Consider the following 23,532-nt stretch of genomic DNA (forward strand, 5'->3'; position numbering starts at 1 on the left):
GACCACGATTCGGAATTATTAAAAACATGTAGATTATTGTTTTTAAGTAGGCTGAGAAAAAGAAGCCAAGATCTTTTTAATATCATGGTTTATTGATTAGTAGGTTCATTTGCACAGCACTGAGATGCTAAAGGAAAGGGAGTACACATATGTTTTGTTTTACCTTCAAATTAATTCTTAAAAATTTAATGTTACTTTATTGTGTAGTAGCTAAAATATAATTGTGTATGATGAGATGGTATATTTATATAACATCCATTTATCAAATATAATATATCATTTTATAAACAAGCATCTTTGTTCCTCCTTATTATTGCTTCTTAGCTTTTAAGCCTATATTTTAAAAATATTTATATTGAAATTCATTGGTCAAATGGTAGTCATTACTTCTGCTTATAAAACTTTTCAATGAGAAAATAGATTTTTGCTGGTAAGTACTTCGTGGTAGTTTTGGTTCTATAGTTCTCTCATATTGACTGAGAAAAATAGTGTAATCACTCATTATGGTACGTTATTGAAATTATCTGTGCTTTATTCATGTCTTACGGGAATGCCTTTTATTCTAAATCCTGGTTTGGGACATCTCTCTTTCTCTATGCTAATGCTGTTCCTTGTTTTCCTGTTGTACTAGACGGGACACTGCTTTAGAATCAAGGTGATTAGAGGCCTAAATATTTTTGTTTAAAAATTTATTAATTCTTCCAACTGATTATCACCATTGATTTAAAAATCAGTTTTGGCTGTCTCCTGAATGCATGCCATCCTTCCAATGCTGTGAAGGGTCTATAGTAGGGGAAATGTGGCGCCTGGTGTAATCAAAGATCATGAATGATCATATAAAAGGTTGATTGCAAATAGAAATCCTGTTTCTAGTCTATTCCATGTTGAGTTCTTTAGGACTGTGCTGTGGCCTTCAATCAAAAACTAATTAAAATTTTGAACTAATGGAAGTTAATTTGCTGGTTTGGAGGTACATATGTATATTAGAGGAGTTTATTTCAAATCCCAAGAAGATGCAGAAAGCAGAACCCTAAAAGAAACATACTCATAAAATCGAATCTGGTTTTCACTGAAGAGAATTATTAGTTTACTTCTGTTCATCTTAATTCGTGACACACTGGTTACTTTGAGACACTGCCGAGACCTTCCAGACCTCCCACTGGGCTGGACACAGGAAAACACCTACTTCCTCGTTATGGAAGTCTGACCACATCTGTGATGACATTTCTTCCTCTTGACCCATATGCTTTTTGTGGTAGATGTCCAGAATCACTACGAACAACTTAACTGAAAATGATTATTCTTTACTTTGTTCTAGTCTCTATGCTTTGCTCATATCACAAGCCCAATGGAAAACAGATATCCGCATCTTCCTGTTTGGGGCCACTGACATTTAGATTTCTTTCTAGTGGGAGTAAAATCCAGTATCGAAGATTGGACTAGAATGAGATATTCAAAGGAAAAAAATTATTTGGGCCACATTGATAAGATAAAAAGTGACTTGTTTGAGACTTGTAATTGGCTTACATTTTTTTAATGGTTGGGTGTAAGACCATTTCAATAATAATTTCTTATCTACATTTTAAAGCCCAACAGAAATGTTAGGCTTTACTGTGTGTCTTTCTAGGTTCTACTACAAACATAGAATTAGGTCTGTGTATTATCTTAGGAGTCATCTGGCCCATAATTTCCTTATTTTAGATAGGGTTAGACTGAGCCCCAAGGAGGTTTAATATCTTGCTTGATGTCATTTTCATAACCTTAGGTTATAAGGATGTGAGTATGCAAATGAGCTACCCAGATATATTTTAAATTCCAATGCAAAAAACTTAATTAAATTGTTTTTCATTTAGTGTAGAGTTTAGGAAATAAAATTCTTTGTTTTTGTTCTTTTTTTGTTTTACCCGTTGATTAATCTATCTCTTTTGACTCAACTCAGATGCTATATATTAGTTTCCACTAGAATAACTCATTCTCAGTTTTATTTAATTAGTAAAGATTTTCCATGGGATGACAGATTCTTACCCAGCTGAAGCCAGGGCTTAGGTAAACTATTAGTCCACCTAAAGCAATTATGAGTTAAATTGTACTATGGGTCCTGTGGAAGAAACTCAAGTTTCAACACTGTGCTGTTCCATGTAACCTTTCTTGAGGTATTTACAGAGAGAAAGCCTTTTCAGATTTCTGTTAAATGGTTGCTATGCCATTAATCAAGTTTTGTTTCTATCTTGAGTGTAATACATTGTGATTTAGATATAGATTCAATCAGCTTGTAGACATTTATTTGGACTTCATGATACTGGTAGTTTTAGATGGGTGCTAATAAGGGGGTTGGGAGATGGGGGCTTCTGCCCCGCAGAACAATGCCTTGTAAAACTGGTCCTGGCCTAAGAGTTTATTTACCTTTGTGAAAAGTGTGTGTGTTGCCCTGGTGGGAAATAAAACATGACTGCATCCTTCTTAAAGTTGAGTCCCTGTGCGTGGTCACTAAAACACCTTCATTCTGTGCCATGTCCAGTGTTATTGTTATTGGAATTAATTTTTATTAAAGCAGGCTAGTAAGTATGCATTAAAAATTCTGTGTTACTATAAGAAGTGTAATGTTAGTGTAATAGCTGAAGGCTATAACTTCTTGGTCAAGGATATATTAAAAAGTTATCTTGAAGCTCTGTGGGAAGGTTCATATCATATCCGTAGCTTTTGATAGATGCTGTGTCCAGAAGGACTTGGAAGTGCCTCCCAGCTTACACCGTGATACATGTAGAAGAGGATTTTTTTCTTCCCTTATAAAGCTCTCATTTCTGTTCGTGGATTGTGGTTCTTGATTAATTGGTGACTGGTAATAGAAAGTATATATAGAATATACCAATACAAAAATAGATGGACATTCTCTATGTTGTATTTCCTTCCTAGTTATTAATTTTTAATTTAACAAATTTTCATAGAGGTAATGTTGGCACAGAATACTTTTCCTGGATATGTCTCTTGGGAAACAGTTTTATAATGCATGTATTGATATTCCAAAATACAAAAGAAGGAGGGAAAAGATTATTTGAAAAAATAAGGTAATGGTTCTTATTTGCTTCCTCATTTAAAAAAATGTAAAGATAATTAATTTACCAATGTATGTTGGTATATATATTAATGTGTTTTTGATTTGATCTTCCTATTTAAAAATAAAAAAGTGTTTACATTTTGGAATGCAATGATTTCAAAAGCAAAGAAAACGAAGTGAGACATTTACATAAATGAACATGTAATGTAATAATACTCTGAACTTATTTCTCTGCGAAAATAAATGACATTCTTCCATTAAGAAATGGAAACAGAAGTACTGACCTAAAGACTTAATGCTAATTAGAGACTGATTTTTTTTCACTAGAAATGCGGGGGATCCTGTGAGTCCTGACAGCTTTATTTTTATGAACCAATAGAGCTTTGTCTGAACTAATGCAAAGAGTATTTACATTGACATAGTAAAGTACAGAGCCTAAGTGTCTGTATTCTGGACTGCCTGGGTTTGAATCGTGACCCTTCTACTTATATTCCAGAGACTGTGGGCAAATTACTTAGCTTCTTTCTGCCTCAATTTCCTCACTAAAAATGGGAATTGTAGTGCCATCTACCCCATAGGGTTGCTGTGAGGTTGAAATGAGTTCATACTTGTAAAATGCTTTGAATAATGCCTGGCACATAGTATGTCTTTTTGTATTTGCTTTATTGTTACTACAATAAATGCCACACGTTGTTTTGTTTTATTTTTACTCAAAAGGTGGACATTTTGCTTGCCTAGGATTAGTTAAAGGAGAAGTTGAAGTGAAAACTAATGTGGTAGTGAAGAAGCAAAAAACAAACAAAACAAAAAGTTTCCCCCCTCAGCCCAGTAAAGTTTCCAACGTGAGATGTAAGAATCTTGATGCACAGAAGTGTTTCACTTGGTTTTGATTCTTAAAATTACTGCCTTAGGAATGTCAGGTTGCTGATTAAATGTAGATCAAAAAGTAAATTGCTGTAAGTTGCATATATGCACTGACTGTTGAAACCCTTATCTGGACCCTGACTTTGGAAGACATATTTGTCTTACTAGATGAAGCAGGGCAGCTTTTGCCTTATCTTGGCCACCAAACTGCTTTTTCAGGATGTCGTTTTCTAGTACATGATAAAGGGTCAATGGTCTGTTGTGTAAGTACTTCCTTTTAATATAGCATTATCTTATATTTTGACAGCTAATTTTTGGCTTGTTACTGGCCATTAAATTCCAGACATACGAAGAAAATGTATCATTTGGCAATTTATTTAGATTACAGGATTTAAAGTTTTAGATGTTATGAAATTTTCAAATCTGTAATATTGGGCTAATGTAAGGGTACACCATGCACCAATTTTATAGCCTATTTCCCCCAAAACTGTATATTTTACAGGCAATTTAGTACTACCCAAATGCTTGATATGTCATTAACACTGAATTGGAAAAGATGTTTTAATTCCAGCATTAAAATATAAAAGTTTCAGAACTCTTAGGTTTGGTTTATTCTATTTTTGTTGTTAGAGGTACTAAAAAGTCAAGAGAAACTACTATTTATTGAACACTTACCCTGTGAGGCATTGAAATAGTTGCTTCTACATATGTATTTCACTTAGCTTTCTAGGCTTAAATTATAAATTAGATACCCTTATATAGCTGTTTCACTATCTGGAAAAAAGATGCCTTACGTTGTTTATTACCAGTATTGTCATCGTCAGTACCTACCAGTGCCATCGACACCTCAGTCTGTGCTTTTGGGAAACAGAGCTATTAGAACTTTTTGCAAGAAAAACGTAAAAAGTTGTGACTACCAACAAAGGGTTTTAAGAAGGTAGATCTTTTCTTTATTCCTGACATGTTAGCCTAGCCGATATTTTTTGTCCATTTTACTTACGCTTCTGAGTTAATGTTTTTAATGGTTTTACAATATTAATTTATTCCATGGATATTTGTTGAGTGCTTGCTATTAATAGCCAGTTGCTACACTAGGAGCTAGAAATACATCCTTGAGTTGGGCATTTAGCACATAACTGCCAGTGAAATAGTTACACAAAGAAAGATACAGGGTAGGTTAAACTTGTTTCTTAGGATATAACTATTGTATATAGAACATCTGAATTGTAGTTCCCCAAAGAGAAATACTTGAATTAATGCTTTCCAAAGGGGAAGTGAAGGTGGATATATACATTCAGTATGGCAGAGCTGTGAACTGTGGACACATATTAGGGTTATAACTTTATCCAGGATACATAACGAAGTGGGTTTTACTGTATTGGGATGTGTGTATCAGCTGCTTTCTGAAGTATCATGATCCAGCATGTCACTTGCTGTCTGTGTAGCAGCTCAAAGCTACGTCTCTTTCTTAAACTTAATTTAGCTAATCTAGAAGCAGTAGTTCCAGAAAGATAGATCAAGATTAGAAATAACTGAATTACCTGATAACGGTGAGTATGGCTACACAAAGTAAATACAAAGATGACAGGTAAGGGCTGAATTGCTCTTCGGACTTTTGATTTTCTTCGCCTTAGTGAGTTCCTCTGAGTACGTACGTGGGGTTGTGGCTTTTTTAGCTGAGTTTCCTTTCTGCCCTAACTACTAACACTTCTTGGTTCCATCAGAAGTTGCACACCTTCACTTGCTGGTATCACCACGTGTAAATATTGTTGTCTTCATCATTCTCTCAGGAAGGCTCAGAGACTTTAAAACTTAAAAGAGCAAAATATTCCCACCACGAGCAGCAACAGTTATTGCATGGTATTTTGGCTGCTAACGTAATTGGTCTCAAAAGTTAAGTTTGAGTCATAATGACCTTTTTAAAAAATAATGACCTTTTCTTGCAGATAGCCCCAGCAGAATTTAGCGTGCTCTTTCCTAGAAAATGAAATTCTTAGAGCAGACCAGCATTTCTGTATGTTTGTTCCCCAAAGCACCAATGTAGAAAGATGTGACATACCCAGCTGCCTACCTCACCACCCCAAAAAGTTAAGGAAGTTGATTCTGGGGTCAAATAACTTAAGTAAGTTAGGGAATTTCTGTATATTATATCCCTTTGGAGAATCACAGTGCATGCCAGCATATTTTAGTCTCTAAGAAGTCCTGCTCTAAAGAAATCTGCTTAATGTTTTAAAATGTAACCTATCCAATCTCATTTGGCCGCACTTTTTTCTTTAATATATCGCCTAACAATAATCCCAAGGTTGACTCTTCTGCCTTTGTTCTGGTTACTTTCTATCACGATCCAGCTATTAGTAGCTAACACTCTGGAGACAGATTTAACAGTTACAGGCAACTAGAAGCTATCTTGTCAGCCATCCTATAAGAGCTACAAGAAAAGCTCTTTAAGAGCCTTTTATGAAACATTGACGTTGTTTAGAATAACTGCCGATTTTAGTTTTTAGCCAATTTTAGGAAAGCATGAGTTCATTAGTCAAGCAACCTTTGCTCCTCTGTGTAAGTACTTCCTTCGCTCAGGCTAGAACCTGAAATGGTTGGCTACTATGGAATGAGTAGAAACAGGTGAGCTTCTGATGACTGGGCTGTGGCCTGGACTGCATCTGACCCAGGCTGCGGTGGCCTGGGTGACCAGTGTGCCTGGCGATGCATCGCTCCGTGTTGCCTGTGGCTTCTGCTTGCCCGTGGTAGAACTTGTGAATGGCTTGTGCTGCCATCTTGTTGTGAAGGATCATGTTATCCAGTTCCCCTTACAAGTTATATATTTATGTGCTTCCTGCAGTGATGGAGAGGGGAGAAAAAGGACCTCGTCTACCTGCAGCAATGAGTCTCTGAACGTTGGAGGCACCCCCGTCACTCCTCGCCGAATTTCCTGGCGGCAGCGCATCTTCCTTAGGGTTGCCTCTCCAATGAACAAATCTCCCTCGGCCATGCAGCAGCAGGGTTTGTGTGATACTTACTACAGTTATCCCTTACTAGCGTTGTAAATTAGGGAATGGAATGTGATGCTTTGTGTATAAAGAGATTTAAATGATTACAGTAGAGAAACAACTTCCCTTTTTATATCCGATATAGTGGTTAATGTGTCAGATGTCATTAGAACCTATCAGACATTCAGCAAATCATGTTGAATGGATGGATGAATGGATGAATGAATGAATTTTCGAAACGTGTTTTGGGGCCTGCTTCATAATGCATAGGGAACTAGCATAGTGATAGAAAAGAAGTCATAGATTTTTTTATTAGAAAAGCAACATTCTTTTACAAGAGTCACACATAAAACAAAGTAACATAGAAATATTTAACAATAGAAAAGTGGATGCAGATACACCAGGCAAACATCAATCAAAAGAGAGCGCTGGCAGCTCTCTTTGCAAATCAGACCTAGAAGAAATTAAAGCAAAATGCCCAAAGGCACAAAGTAAATGTACCAATAAACAAAAAGATTTAACAATGGTGAGAACACTCATAATTATATAGCTTGGAGAGCTAGAAAATAACACTAAGCAAAATTTGAGGGAGAAATAAATAAATAACTCTCGTGGGAGATTTTAACATATTCCTCTCCGAAAATTAAATATAGAGAAATTAAATGTAGATAGTAGTTGAGAAACACAATTAAACAAGCTTGATCTGGTATTTGTATAGAACCTTGCCACCTATAGAGAAAGTTCATTCATTTTCAGCACACATGGAACAGTCGTAAAAAATATTTATGTACTTGGCTATAAAGATTTTTAAATGAATTCCAGATAATCATGTTATTTATACTATATTCTCTGATCACCCTGCAAAAAGAAGGAAGGAAGGGAGGAAAGGAGGGAGGGAGGGAGGAAGGGAGAAAGAATTAGAGGACAACTGAAAAATTTCATGTGTTTGGAGGCTGAAAACTGTATTCCTAGAAACTAGAAGGACGAAAATATGATCAGAACCCTACAAATCAAAATTGAGTGGTATTTAAAGGGCAGTTCTAAACCCAAGAAAGCCAAAATTCAAATGTGCTAAGTATTCAATCCATACAGTAAGATTTTTTTTAAAAAAATTATTTATTAAAGAAGTAAATAATAAGGGTAAGGGCCAAGGTCAATTAATAAAGGAAAAAAAACACGGAAAAAACGTTTCTAGAGATAAAATTAACTCTGTCTTGGGTGGTCAAAGAAAGCTTTACACAAAAGTTACGTATTTATTTAAACTCATTGCTGGGAGAAGCATCTTTCAGAAAAAGGGACGAGAAAAGCTCTAGAGTCATTGCAGAGAACTTTGTGGGTCAGGGAGTCATGAGAAATTCAGCATCATGAGAGCAGATGGCAGATGGAGACAAGAAGTTGGAAAGGTTACTTGAGGTCAAAGTCTGAAGCGGTCTATGTGCTATTCCCGGGAGTCTGGACTTTGTTCTATGGAATATATGCATCCATTGAAATGTTTTAAGACACAAAATCATGATTATTAATAGGAAAATAATTGGCAACCGTGAAAAAGATGGTCTAGAATGGAGGGAGAGAATGAGCTCCGGAAATTGGGTTATAGTGTTGCAGGAATGAGCAGTGCTGAGCTGAGCTATGACCAGAGTCGCTCAGCTGCTTTACTCTTGACAGATTCTGATGGTAGGTGTAGACCTTAGGAGGTCACTAATGCTTACTGATGTAAGCTTTTTGTTTTGCACAGAGAACATACCCAGAAAAATTGCAGAAGTGTTGAACTCTGGGGGAAGGCCAGGTCATTTTAGAGCACCTATCTTATAGGTCATTTTATGCGGAAAGAAGAAGTGGTGAAATTACATATACTTTCGTTTCACTAGGAGAGGGAAATCTGAAAGGGGAATTCAGTCTAGTGAATTTACTTAAATCATTAGTTCCAGAAACGGACAGTTACTGGGAGAGCAGCTTTGTGAACAACTTTAAAAGTGGAATATAGGAGGAGAGAGCGTCAAGTCCAGAGAGAACTTCTGTAGTCTGGGCTACGACTTAGGAATGCCTCTCACTGTTTTCTTCTCTGCAGATGGACTGGACACGAGTGAGCTGCTGCCACTGTCCCCTCTTGCCCCACCCATGGAGGAGGAACCGCTGCTTATATTCGTGTCTGGTGACGATGACCCAGAAAAGGCTGAAGAAGGAAAAAAGTCGGAGGAACTGAGGAGTTTGTGGAGAAAAGCTATACACCAGCAAATCCTGTTGCTTCGAATGGAAAAAGAAAACCAGAAACTTGAAGGTTAGCCATTCAAACAGGGCTATGATAGCGTATGATACGATACTATAATCTAAAGGTGTCGTTTGTTAATACTATTCCCCCCGCGCCACACACACACTCAAACTCATTCTCGGACTGTATACACACTTTTACCAGAATATCTACTGATTAAAAATTGTTTAGTGCTATTTCGTGAGGTGGTTATGACATGGGAAGCTGACCAGCTTAAGAAATTTCCATTTTTGTTTAGCAGATTTAAAACATCAGACATCCTTTGAGTATATTTGGGTGATAGAATAATAGAAGGTAATAGAATGTATATAACGAAGTCAATGTGTTTAATATGACTGAAAGTTTAATATCATCATGTATTACTTTAAAAAAAACCTTAAATATGAAAAAGCAAATTCTCTTCTTTTCAAATATGATTTTCAAATTTCAGGCTAATTGTATTCATAATATGATAAATATGCCTATTTCAAATAAATTATATTGTATCCATTCCAACTAATTACCTATTATCAAATCAAAGTTTCTATGTTTTGTTACTGTTTTTTAAATTTTCTATTTAAAAAATCATATTGAAATCATTAAATTTATAAATGGATAATTTATAACAGCTATTGTGCTATTTGTAGTGCTTTATTGCTAAGTTTATGCATACCAAATGCTTTAGAATGTGTTTTCCAGACTTTAAAATAATAATGTTATTTACGCCAGTGCTGATAGAATCATAGACAGGGAGATGTGCAGATGGTACCAAAATCTGAAAAATTTATTAATGCCATTATCTTGGGCAAATCATTAACATAAAAGGGCCTTGTTTTTCACATTTATGAAATGAAAGATTTAGCTTAAGTGGGCCTCTGACTTTTAAGTTTATTGGAAAATGTATAATCTAGATTTTTCTCTGACTTGCTTTTATTATGCTGTCTTCCAAAAAAAGCCTTTTTTTAGTACAGGCAGATATTCACATTTCTGTGTTCATCGTCTGCCTTAAGATTCCTTTTACTATACCTATTGCTCAATTAAGTTTTTAATATTTTTTTAGTTTGCTAGGGCACAGCTATATTCTTTTTTTTTTTGCGGTACGCGGGCCTCTCACTGTTGTGGCCTCTCCCGTTGCGGAGCACAGGCTCCGGACGCGCAGGCTCAGCGGCCATGGCCCACGGGCCCAGCCGCTCCGCGGCATGTGGCATCTTCCTGGACCGGGGCATGAACCCGTGTCCCCTGCATCGGCAGGTGGACTCTCAACCACTGCACCACCAGGGAAGCCCAACAGCTATAATCTTATATATATTATTGCTATGTTCTTAGCAGAATGAAAGGTACATATGATTTTTAAACGTCCTTAGGAAATAAATCTTCTTTTCTTTCAAGTTAAAAATGCAATTAATTGTTATTAATATAGCTTTTAAAAGTTTGATGTGATAAAGGGTATGCCTACTCAAGCCTCCATAGATTTTGAAAGGAATTGAATTTATGTTTTTTGTAGTTGATTACATCTTGAACTAATGCATAAACAGAAAAAGAGGTTGAAAAAAGATGGTTATGATTTCCTTAAAACATTTAAAGCATGAAATTGTATTTCATTAACAGTTGGGAATATGTACAGTAGAATATTATATTAAATATTAATGGATAATTTTAGAATCATAGACTGAACTGGAGATTAGAGATTATTTAGCTCCCTTCTTCATTCTGCAGCTGAGTTAGTGACTGGCTTGGGAGGCTAAGGAAATTAACCTAAGGTCAAACAGTGGTGTACTCGCAGAACAAGTATTAAAACTCCAGTTTATTTATCACGGTTCTTGGGCTTTTTCCTAGTATGCCACAGTATTTCTCAACTATATGTGTTAATATAGGGGAATGGATAATACAAATGACTCTGTGTATTCTGTGTATTATATACGACTACATAAATTGAAAGAATAAGAGAGGAGGTGACATTTAGAATATATGCTCAGAAACCTCTGTCGGTTCTATATTTACTTCTGTACTTAAATAACAAACACAAAAAAATAGCTTAACCCATTAAAAATTTATCTAATGGGGGCTTCCCTGGTGGCGCAGTGGTTGAGAGTCCGCCTGCCGATGCAGGGGACACGGGTTCGTGCCCCGGTCCGGGAAGATCCCACATGCCGCGGAGCGGCTGGGCCCGTGAGCCATGGCCGCTGAGCCTGCACGTCCGGAGCCTGTGCTCCGCAACGGGAGGGGCCACAACAGTGAGAGGCCCGCGTACCGCAAAAAAAAAAAAATTTTATCTAATGGATAAGCATTTCTTCATGGTTCTTTGCTCTTGCCTAGTTAAGCAGGGCAAATATTAACTGCTCTTACTCAGCACTTCATCCTCAGGGCCTGTGACTAGCACATAGCAGATGATTATTATTATTTTAAATGAATAATCTAGAGAAGGTTGGAGAAAAAAAGAAATCTGAGGAAATTTTATTCTTTGTCCATTGTGGAAAAACATCATTAATAAAGTTATATTTAGGATTGTATTTAGAATGATATTTGTTATTAACTTTTAAAAAATTACTTGATGGTCATAGAGAAATATAAAGCAAATATCGAGAAGCAAAGCTAGACTGTTAGAAAGCCATCTAGTGGTATCTAGGAGGAATTTTTTGTAGTGCGATTTATCTTTTGATTATATCTGGAATTTTCAGTAGAAATTTTTACTGGCCTGTTGGAATAACAGTCTATTGTAAGATATTTTAATTCTTTTGAAATGGCTTCAAACACTAAGTAAAGAGTAATACTCATTCTGCTATTGTTTTTGTGCTGTCGAGGACTTTGGATGCATGACAAAGATTTGTGTTGCAGCAGGTAAGGTGGTTGAGCCCTGGAGCTTGAATGGATACAGATTACTCTGAGAGGCTGCTGTTCAATGTGGTCCTAATGAAAGAGAAGAAATACACTCACATGTTTTTTTCTCCCTTCTCCTCTTTTGGAATCGATTCTTCAAGATAAAGACCAAATACAGATAGTGGTTTGTTTTATAAGCATTTCTTTTAATGAACTCTGGGCTTAGATTTTAGACCATCAAATGAGAGAAAATTCTGTATTATTTTGAAAAATGAAAGTAGTGTTAGCTTCAGAAAAATGAATTTTCCTCTTACTAAATTTTCCTCTTACTAAAAATGGACACAGGAATGTATAACCTACTGTTGTTAAGGGCAGTATTGGTAACTCTGGAAATAGTTATAAAAATGTATCAGGTTATCATGGTCAGATATTTCTCAAATCAAGGTTAGCATGAGGCATTGTTTGCTCATATGTCATATATAAAATACTAACATTTTAATGGTGTTTAAAGTGATGCAGGCTGTCACTTCTGTGGTTATCTATTACATTTGTCAAAAAATTGATATTTCAAACATGGTTTGTTTTTTATGCTTAGAAGACTTAGCATCTGTAACATACCGAGTAAAAGCTCCTTAGGAAGTTATTCCTTGTTTTTGTTTTTTTTTTTTTACATGAAATGGCTCAAAATTTAAGAAACCTTTCGTGTATCCTCAGTGTTTTTTTTTAAGTTTTCTTTTTGAGCAAATGTTATTTGGTATGGTTTTACAAATGCAGTGAAACATTACAAATACTGTGTTTTAAAAGCATATAGGTCTTACGTAAATTCTGTCTTCCTTAGCAAGCAGAGATGAACTCCAGTCCAGAAAAATTAAATTGGATTATGAAGAAGTTGGAGTATGTCAGAAGGAGGTCTTAATAACCTGGGATAAGAAGTTGTTAAACTGCAGAACTAAAATCAGATGTGATATGGAAGATATTCATACTTCTCTTAAAGAAGGTATCTTGGATCATCTCAATCAATCTCTTTTCTTTTTTGAAAAGCTTCAGAAATTTTTTTGATTCGTGCAGCCTAGGCATAATTTTCTCTTCATGCTTTGCCTATAAAAAAAGGAGAGGACTTTGTTTCTGCCTGTAGTTGGTGACTGTATTGGTAAGCACATGGTACTAATGGAGATATTCTGTCCCTGAGGAGACAGCAGGCACCTTTTCTACACAGTTTCCTGCCTCTTCACCAGCTGTTTCAACTCAGTGTTGTTGTTTGCCAAGGAAAGATCACATGCATTAGTACAAATCTTTGATCGTATCCGTAAAAATATCTCAGGCTTTTAAACTTGACTCATTTGTCATTTGCTCAGAAGTGTTTATTTATAAATATATGTGTATATTCATGTACATGTTTGTACAGATATATATTATTAGCAATCAGTTTTCCTACCATCCATTCTTTTATTTATTTTAGAAAAACGCTTTTATTTAGCCTTATACTGCATTTCTGCTCTGTCATATAAAATGACTGATATTTAAACATCTTAAATTTAAAATTAAAACTAATATGTGAATTGCTTAGATGCAATTTCTGTGACTCAGATTAACTGTATTAAAATGAGAATCTCTATGATCTGCATAAATAAAGATCCCAAAGTACCCAAAATAACCTGATCATGAATCTTGTTTTAAAAGACTATGGTAATGTGAAACTGTTGCCCAATTAAATTTAAATTAAAATTAATTTTGTAAGATGCTACACTTACAAACCTGATACATGTTTTTTTTCCTTGAAGATATGGAAATCCTAGAGATTTTCGCTGACTGCATTACTTGGGAGACAAAATAGTGGCTAATGGAATGTGTGTGAGATGTAGAACATACTGTTCTTTGGTATGACTCAAAGATGTTTTAGGGGTGTTCATCTTCCCATTTCTTATAGAACAGAGTTTAAACTTCTCAGCACTGCGCCCAAGGCCCTCCATGATCTCTCCTTCATCTTTCATCTCACTTTTTTTTTTTTTCCGGTACGCGGGCCCCTCACTGTTGCGGCCTCTCCCGTTGCGGAGCACAGGCTCCGGACGCGCAGGCTCAGCGGCCATGGCTCACGGGCCCAGCCGCTCCGCGGCATGTGGGATCCTCCCGGACCGGAGCACGAACCCGTGTCCCCTGTATCGGCAGGCGGACTCTCAACCACTGCGCCCCCAGGGAGGCCCTCATCTCACTTTTTAACTTCCCCTGCCTTGTAGCCTGTGCTTCAGGGATGCTAACTACTTTGGGTCCCAGTCTGGCACAGGCTATTTCTTGCAGGGATGCTCCAGCTCTCCCTACCCTCCCTCTTCCATCCTCTCTACCTTCTCCCCATTTCCCGTTTCCTTTTCTTTCCACCTCATCTTCTTCTCCCTCCTCCTTTGTCCCCCTCTTTCTCTGCCCCTCTCAGGGCCTCCGTACATCCTTCTTCCCAAAGTGATTGCTGCCTACACTCCCAGCCTGGAGAATCGCATTATCTCTCAGCTCTCAGTTCAAATACCATTTCCTCAGAGTGCCCCTCTCTCCCCCAGTAAATTAGTTTTGTTTTATTATTCTTTCTCATGATTCTTTCCCTGTAATTGTGCTTATCATAATTTATAACTTTGTATCTATGTGTATATCTGTTTCATGTTTTCTCACTCCACCCCCCATACTCCTAGCACCTAAGAGAGCATCTTGCATAAGTTATTTATTGAATGAATGAATGAGACTAATTTTCCTGAGAATGGATTTATTCATCTCTCAGTGATGAGGTATCCTCAGTGCCATGCTCTATTCTCTGCTATATGTTAGATGCTCAATAAATATTTAATTAAAGTGAATTACTTTTTTGTAGAATTGTTACTGGATGGATAACAAGACAGCCCTCTCCTGTTATCAATGATTCATTTAATGGGCTGATGAAAGTTACCCTCTAAAAATGACTTTTTGCACGAGATCATTCATTCATTCATTCAACAAATGTATGAGTAGAGAGGTATATTCTTGGACTTCATCATACAGAGATGAAAGTATGCTAACTATTCTCAGGCAGCTCACCATCTAAGTGAGGAAACTAGACAAACATACAGTATAGTGCTAACTGTAATCCAATATGGTAATGGTGCAGTCTGAGTCACATAGCATATGAAAAGGGACTTCTTACTCCTAGAGATGTTAGGGAGAGTTTCTGCAGAAGAATGGTATTCGGGCTCATCCTTAAAAGACAAATAGGGCTTCCCTGGTAGTGCAGTGGTTGAGAGTCCGCCTGCCGATGCAGGGGACACGGGTTCGTGCCCCGGTGTGGGAGCCTGTGCTCCGCAACGGGAGAGGCCACAACAGTGAGAGGCCCGCGTACCGCAAAAAAAAAAAAAAAAGACAAATAGAGATACACTAGGCAATCAACTGGAGGAGCTTGGAATTTCATAAACGCAACAGTAGGAACAAGAAACTGGAAGTGTGAAAATCACCATAAGCTTCTTATGGCCCTACACTGAGTATAGCTAGATACTTAGTATATACACTTAGTGTGGCAGGGAACGAGAGGTGATGGAACTAAAAAAAGGTAGTTTGGAGGTATACCCTGTAGAGGGCCTTAGAATTCATGTTCGTGAGCCTGAGTTATGCCTTTTGGACAATAATACTTTGAGCTTCTGCAAACTGTGACATTGCATCCCAAAGAGATCAGTGCCATTATACCTTTCTCTACCCAGCTGGAGCTCAGGAACCTATTCCATATCTAGTCTTTTTGGACTGAAAACAGTGAAATAAAGTTGGCTGCACTGTACAGAATTGAATCCTGTCCCTCCCAGTGCTGTATTTCATGTCCCTTGGCATAAAAAAAACCCATACTTTTAGCATACTCGAATTGCTTGTTTTGGTTTTCAAGCAGACTGGAGTTAGTGTTTCATTATACATGAATATAGCAATTACGCTAGCTGTTTTCTTCTCAAAGGCTGAACGATGTTCTGGAGCACTGCCTTCATACTGTACTTACCATTTTTATTATTTCGTTTTCTTGTCACCATATAAGAATGCTATTTAATTCTCTTTTACAAAGTTACTTTTTAATGACAGTTATTTAGAAATCAGAGTATGAATATTAGCATTTATTACCAGCTTCAAACCAAATAAAAGGTGAAAATAGGCAGTAATACATTTCAGTATTTCAGAATTTGGCCTCTGAAACTAGAGTTCTAAACTGCACTAGCTGCGAGCACTTGGGCAAGTTACTTAGCTTCTTTCTGCCTCAGCTTTGCCATCTGTAAAGTGTAGATAATAGTAATTACCTGCCTCATTAGGTTGTTTTCTGAGCACCTGTGAATAAATTAGGTGCAGTTTCTGTAATTACAATGCTCAGAAACTAACTGTCCTCAATAAATGTTGTATTAGCTTCTCAATCAGTGGTGGCAGCTGTTCTTGTTAATATTGCCATTATTATCCTTGTTATTTGAGGGTTTTCTTTTGCAAGACACCAGCTACAGGATTAAACTTTCAAAATACGCTTCTGTCACTACATCGTACTGTGTGATTATAGGGTGGAACGCAGGACAGTAGAGCTGCCTATTTTCATGCATTACACAGTTAATCAACTGTGATTTCGCACCTTCATTCCAGTGTTCAAGACCTTGCTTTCTTATCTCTTTGACTGTAGGTGTTCCCAAAAGTCGACGAGGAGAAATCTGGCAGTTCCTAGCTTTGCAGTATCGTCTAAGACACAGATTGCCTAATAAACAACAACCTCCTGACACATCCTATAAAGAGCTTTTAAAGCAGCTCACGGTTCAGCAGCATGCTATTCTCGTGGATTTAGGTATGTTTGCCATATTGATTATAATTTACAAAAGTAAATAATAGGTCCTTTTGTTGAGTTTTTGGGGGTTTTCTATTTGTTTTTAGTTTTGATAAAGACAAACTATTGGTCGGCAGAGTTGCTGGCTTTGTCCTTTCCTGAGGGCAAGTTGGCCTTATGTATGGTTGAAGATACCCTAAATGCCTGAATATAAAGTGAAGTTTTCATCCTCAGACTTGTCCTCTGAAAAATCTTGTATTTGAATCATTGTAAAGGTCATATTATTGGGTGCTCTCAGTTCCTGTTTTTCGAACAACTGACTTTTGTTTGGGATAGATAATTATTAGCTTGGTCAACACTGGTCTTGAAATAGGTTTAAAGGGGCACCAGAAAATTTAACAAAGGTCTACTAAGTATTCCTGGACATATTGCTGAAAACAAGCTTTGGAGTAAGCCTTTAAGAATCAATACAATATGTGGTTATGTTGTGGAAATCATGAATACATCCTTATAAGATGAAAGAAAACTTAGCTGTCCTAATGTTATGTGCATTTCCAGTGGCAGCATCATAAAGTCATCCTTTTAAATGCTGAATTTCAAATAACATATGGAAAGTAAAAATGGTGTGATTTTAAAAAGTATATGTCTCTAATTTTTCTCTAAATTAATATATTTTATTCTTTTAAAATATCTAACTTATTGGATTAAATATTGTACATTGACATTTGGATTATTTCATCTGTATTCCTAAAGGTTGATATATTTAAGGTGGCCAGATACGTTATTTGAGCCCATTTGGGAAAACAAGGGATTACTTTTTTTTTTTTTTATGCGGTACGCGGGCCTCTCACTGCTGTGGCCTCTCCCGTTGCGGAGCACAGGCTCAGTGGCCATGGCTCACGGGCCTAGCCGCTCCGCGGCATGTGGGATCTTCCCAGACCAGGGCAAGAACCCGCGTCCCCTGCATCGGCAGGCGGACTCTCAACCACTGTGCCACCAGGGAAGCCCGGGATTACTTTTTATTTGGGCTCATCTTATTTTAGGATATATAAAAATCACAGGCCAAAACGGACCTCTGCTCCTTTTGGATGACAAACAGCTTTTGTTGGGAAAAGGCCAACTCAGTTAATAGTTTTTGAGCCCAATAGAATTGAAATGGAGAATTTTACAGAGAAACTGAAAACTTCAGTTTTTGTCCCGATTCTATCACTGAACAGTAGCTTTAAGCAAATTACTTTGCTTCTGAGTTTCAATCCTGTCTCTTAAATAAGGACAGTGAACTATGGGCCTCTGCAGATCGGTGGTTCTGTGACCGGAAATTGATAATGAGACTAGAAATTGGGATGTCGTATTTAGAGCTAGTCAAGATATCCTTAAAGAGACGGCGATGATGAGATCACATTACAGGGAAAAGGCTGGTCGGAAAAAAATGGAGCTAATGTCACGGATGGACGGTATATTTATAGTTTTCTGTAGCAAGCATTTTAAGTGAGAAAGTAAAATGATAATTTTAAAAATTGCTTATTTGACTTTGCTTGTAGCCATCTGTGTTTCCTCAGTGTGTTCTTGTTATAGTCTCATATCTTCCCCTTATTTGCTCTGCAGAATTAATCTTATCAGTTCCTAGGTGAAAAATCACTTTTAAGCATATCTGGTGGGAAACGTTTAAAAATCTGGCCTTCTTACAAGTTCTAACTGACATGAGTAATCATTTCACAAGGAAGTTAACATCCCCTTCATTTTCATGGCACAAGGAAAGTCCCGAAGCACTGTATACAGCTTTGGTGGTGAAGATGGGTTTGTTTCAGCATTTAGTACCAACTTTTTAGAAAATCCGGGACTAACTTGCTTGCTGAAGTGTCTCTATGGTAATTTTGTACACAGAGGTGAATTTTGGAGGGGAATTTATTTAAAATCAGCTTGACCCTTCACTATCCTTGACCTTTTTGGATATACTGAAAAAAGAAAAGAGGTCTACGTGGCTCATGGAAGTAGTTTAAGAAACAAAACCAAAAATATTTGAAACAAGTATTTCCTGAATGATAGGCTGAATGTAAAACAAAACAACCCTAGGAAAGTCCCTCTAGTGTCATAATACAAGAAAAGCAGGAAGGAGTCTGCTATGGACCACTAAGATTTCTTTCTAAATCATATGATACCTCCGGTAGAATTCTGATTTCAGTTAGCAGGTAGTTTTTATGTGAACTTAGAATTAGCCTTGATTTATAGTCAGAATAAGTTTTATATTCTATTCTCCTGGGATCTCTCCTGAATATGTCTTTGATTTGTTTGTGGAATTTTTTTTCCTAAAAAGAAGCGCTGGTTAGCATCAGATGTTTGCTCCCCTATCATATACATGGAGATGGGGTGATGGTCTGGCAGGTAGGACTTGGGACTGGCTAGAGGGACAGAGACTGTTAGTGAGAGGGGTGCTCCGAGCAGCATTCAGTGGTTTGGAAAAGAGCGTTTATTTATTCCTGGAAATCACTGGATTGCAATTTCACTCTGGTCTCCAAAACATCAGGTCATCTCAAAAATATTTTTCTTTTCTTCTGCAGGGAGGACATTTCCTACTCATCCTTACTTTTCAGCACAGCTTGGGGCAGGGCAGCTGTCTCTCTTTAACCTCTTGAAAGCCTACTCATTGCTGGACAAAGAAGTGGGTTACTGTCAGGGGATCAGCTTTGTGGCTGGAGTCCTGCTTCTGCACATGAGTGAAGAGCAAGCCTTTGAAATGCTGAAATTCCTCATGTATGACCTGGGCTTTCGCAAGCAGTACCGACCTGACATGATGTCTCTACAGGTGAGTGGCAGATCTTCACAAGGAATGTGTAACACTCTCACCAGAAATCTTAGCGGGAGCCCTCTTCTAAATTACGGTTAAGATTTAAAGAAATTTGGGCCCATTGTCTTGGAACTTGGATAAATGTAGAGGCGTGTTTTAGTTCATGGTTCTAGTGTGGGATTTGCGATGTTGCTAAACCTCTAAGTGTATGACATCCGTATGCAGAGTAACTTTTCCTTTGTTTCTGAAGTAAATAAATAAGCCATTCTAGTGTGTACTTAAGTCTCTGTTTCCTAAGTCTATGAGTTACCTGGAGAAAGTATCAAGTCAACTTTATTCACTTTTCCTTACCTTGTCAGTTGAAAAAAATCATAGATATTTTGTTTGAAATCTGAAAATATAATGTTTTATTCTTTGAGTGTATAAATGGCAGGTATCTATATCATGCTTCTTCATGAACTTTCCATGTCTCCCCTGCTTTATCTTAAGGTCAGACAGGCCCTTATAGAGGAAAAAGTGTTCAGAGTCAGCAGTGCTTGTTCAGTCTGCTTTTCTTATCATGCTCTGAAGAAGCACCATTAAGATTTTTCAGTTAAGTAGGGTATTCACTGCCATGGCTGTAGTCAACCTATTTCAAACTCCCTGTTTACACATTTCTCCTCTCTAGTTTAAACTTCACTTTCCTTAACATATTGTTTTCTAACAAAAAGTTTAAATTTTCTCTGTAGATATGCTATCTTAAACAACCACTACCTTGCAATATAAAGCTTTTGGTCATAAAAATATAAAGGAAGGCTTTAAAGGGAAGAATGTCAGGGTTCTCCTCCTTTGAAATGAGATAGGCATGATGCCCAGTTAGTCATAATGTTATGCTTTAGATAAGAACTAAAATATTTTTTAAATGCTTTTAAAATATACTTTTTCCTGATTCCCAATGATCAGTTTTTACATTTAGTATTTCAGTCTTACCAATCCATGGACAAAAAAGGACTTTGTTTTCACTTTATGAATATTATAGTAAGTGATATTTTCTTGAAAGGATGAGTGGAGAGGGAATGCTCCGTTTTTCATTACTTCTTCAATATGAAAGTTTTGGCAGGGAAATAGGGCTTTGCTCTCAATGTTGGGTTTCAGCTGTGAGTTCATATGAAGGGTGTTCACCAGGATACAGAAATCAAATACAGTGATTCCTAGTTGATAACTATGCATAGGTCTATAAACATTCCACAAGTGAAATAGTAATGACTGTGAAAGGTTTTATTTTTTACTTTATTTCTAAACAGTTTACTGTATCATATCGGGTAGGAAGCATTGGTGCCCTTGTAAGGAGTTCAATAGGTCTGATTTTCAAAAATAACAGTTTGCGATCTCTCATTAAAATTTCAAAGAATGAAAAGTATTTGTGAGTAGCATATAGTCTTGGTTCATAAATAAAAGGGTAGATACAGCTTTCACTTTAAAAATGCAATCATTTTTCAATTTAAAAATTCCTCATCCATTTGACATCATAAAAATTCATATAAACTGGATTTATACATTGATTTAATATGACCCACAATTACCAAGAAATATTTTCTGTCTATAATTATGAAAATGAAGATGTTTAAGAATCTTTGGGGGCAGTGTTCTTATAGACCATGAGATTGGGGACCTTATTCTGGGAAAGTAGAACTTTTTGATCTATAAAGTGAGATGCAACACTTTTCTACTTTCTAGAATAGAAAGTGTTTCTTATCCAATCAATATGGTGTTCACGAGTGGAAGTGGCAGCACGCTTGGGATCACTTGATAGGATTTCTGATTACCTGTGTGGTTTGGGGTTGGGCACTGCAGACACTGAGCTTATCTGTAAAGGGAGGGGGTCAAGGTCTCTTTTAACTATGGTCCATCACATTTTGTGTCTGCCATTTTCTGTGTTAAGTGCAAAGCATTATATCTTTATATCTGAAGTCTTTGGTCTCTACTTTTTTCCATCTTCTCTCTGCTACACTCTTCATCTCCCTTTCTCCAGTTCTGTCTCTTCCACTGGAAGATTTTCATGTTATGTGTAAGGTAGATTTGAAGAATGATTTATTCTCAGCAAATGGCATCTTATTATGAAAGTTTCCTTTGAAGGAAGACTAACTTGTGTTTTATTTGTCAAAAAAAATTTAATGTAAATACACCTTGATGGAAGAAATGTTCTTAACCTCTAGTTTAGAATGTAGGAAAAAAGTAAAGTTCTATAAAGAAAAAAGTATTGCTTCTGTGTTAAGATCATAGCTGAACAGCTTTCTTTTTTTTTTTTTAGGCTTTCTTTTTATTCTGCTAATGAGACTTCTTTTATTTTTGAGCTACCAAAAATACCAATTTTTTTTATTGATAGAGCCCAGTATATCTAGTTTTAAAATTGTAAATGGCCTAAGGGAAATATATGATTTTTTCCAACATGAGTTAATGAGATTATAATCTCTCTTTCTCCTTTTTTAATTTATTTTTATTTTTTTGGCTGAGTTGGGTCTTCGTTGCTGTGCGCGGGCCCTCTCTAGTTGTGGTGAGCGGGGGCCCTTCCTCGCTGTGGTGCGTGGGTTCCTCACTGTGGAGAAGCTGTGGAGCAGGGCTCTAGGTGTGCAGGCCTCAGTAGTTGTGGCTCGCGGGCTCTAGAGTGCAGGCTCAGTAGTTGTGGCGCACGGGCCTAGTTGCTCCTGGCATGTGGGATCCTCTCGGACCAGGGCTCGAACCCATGTCTCCTGCATTGGCAGGCAGACTCTTAACCCCTGTGCCACCAGGGAAGCCCTCTAATCTCATTGTTTTAAGCCTCTTTGTTTGACTGCTGCTACGCTTCTTATTTTAGAGTTATGACTTCCTGTGGCTCTTTAATTCTTTCCTTTTACAGCTTGTGTGGAACCATAGCTTGCACAGATATATGCTCCAGAGATCAAACGTTTGCTATATTTATGTCTAGGACTTTGATTTTTAGTTTTGTGCTCTGAAAAACAGTTGTTTGTTGGATTCACAATATAATTGGCTATTTTTAAGGCATTTTTATAGAACTAACTACTTAAGGATGATATCTTCTAGAGAAAGAAGTTCTGCTAGATTTAATAAAATGTTGGATGTATTTCACACCAAAGAGTGAAGCTGATATAACTGATCAAGGACCCACTACTCAATCTGTTACTGTGTAGATAAAAATTTAAATTAAAGCACAAATCACAGATTTGTTTGTTATTTACTACTGCTTTACTTTTAGCTACCCCAAGCATGAGAGTTTAAAAGTTACTATAAGCTGCTTATAATTTCTTTTTTGAAATATGAGTAATCAACTCAGTAGCCAAATAAAATAAATTCTTCTTTCAGTACTAGAAACATTCAGACGGCACTTTTTAAAATTTTTTTTGCGATACGCGGGCGTCTCACTGCTGTGGCCTCTCCTGTTGCGGAGCACAGGCTCCGGACGCGCAGGCCCAGCGGCCATGGCCCACAGGCCCAGCCGCCCTGCGGCATGTGGGATCTTCCCGGACCAGGGCACGAACCCGTGTCCCCTGCATCGGCAGGCAGACTCTCAACCACTGCGCCACCAGGGAAGCCCCAGACTGCACTTTTTGCTTTAATCTCCTCTGTCAAGAAAAATATGCTGCTGGAATACCTTGGATATTAGAAATCACAGCTCGAGCTTTTGGCTCCATAACCTTGGAAGCCTAACAGTATCTTAGCAGTGCAGACTGCCTGGCAAGTTCCATCGTAAATCCGATGCTGGGCTCAGCAAAGAGAGAAGTTCTTGCTTCTGAACTGGATGTGGTAGATTCCTTAGACTGGAAGCTTTTCTGGAATTGGTCTGAAATTAGGATGTGCCTTCCATGAGAGTCCTGAGCCAGGGCAGTTCTGATTTAAATTCCAAAAGCAATACCTTCCTACATGAGGAAAAATTACCATTTCCGTGTACGTATGGTGATACCAAAACACTCATGACAGAGAAATGTGCTCCATAGCTGTAGATGGACTTACACT

The 23,532-nt window shown here is 37.3% G+C and overlaps 1 protein-coding gene across 5 annotated transcripts in view; it reads left to right on the forward strand.

Moving 5' to 3' along the window:
* TBC1D4 (TBC1 domain family member 4) overlaps nucleotides 1-23,532 on the forward strand; it is a 251,307-nt gene that overhangs the window by 215,376 nt on the left and 12,399 nt on the right. For 4 of the 5 annotated variants that reach the window (XM_067713173.1, XM_067713171.1, XM_067713172.1 and 1 more), the window contains 5 exons: nucleotides 6,759-6,919; nucleotides 8,975-9,184; nucleotides 12,810-12,968; nucleotides 16,620-16,778; nucleotides 19,316-19,560. In XM_067713173.1, the coding sequence (XP_067569274.1) occupies nucleotides 6,759-6,919; nucleotides 8,975-9,184; nucleotides 12,810-12,968; nucleotides 16,620-16,778; nucleotides 19,316-19,560 (934 nt within the window). Of the gene's footprint in view, nucleotides 1-6,758; nucleotides 6,920-8,974; nucleotides 9,185-11,419; nucleotides 11,993-12,809; nucleotides 12,969-16,619; nucleotides 16,779-19,315; nucleotides 19,561-23,532 lie in introns of those variants that run through there. The other variant, XM_067713176.1, reaches the window with a different exon arrangement.

The sequence above is a fragment of the Pseudorca crassidens genome, chromosome 18, assembly GCF_039906515.1.
Source record: "Pseudorca crassidens isolate mPseCra1 chromosome 18, mPseCra1.hap1, whole genome shotgun sequence".
Taxonomy (NCBI): Eukaryota; Metazoa; Chordata; class Mammalia; order Artiodactyla; family Delphinidae; genus Pseudorca; species Pseudorca crassidens.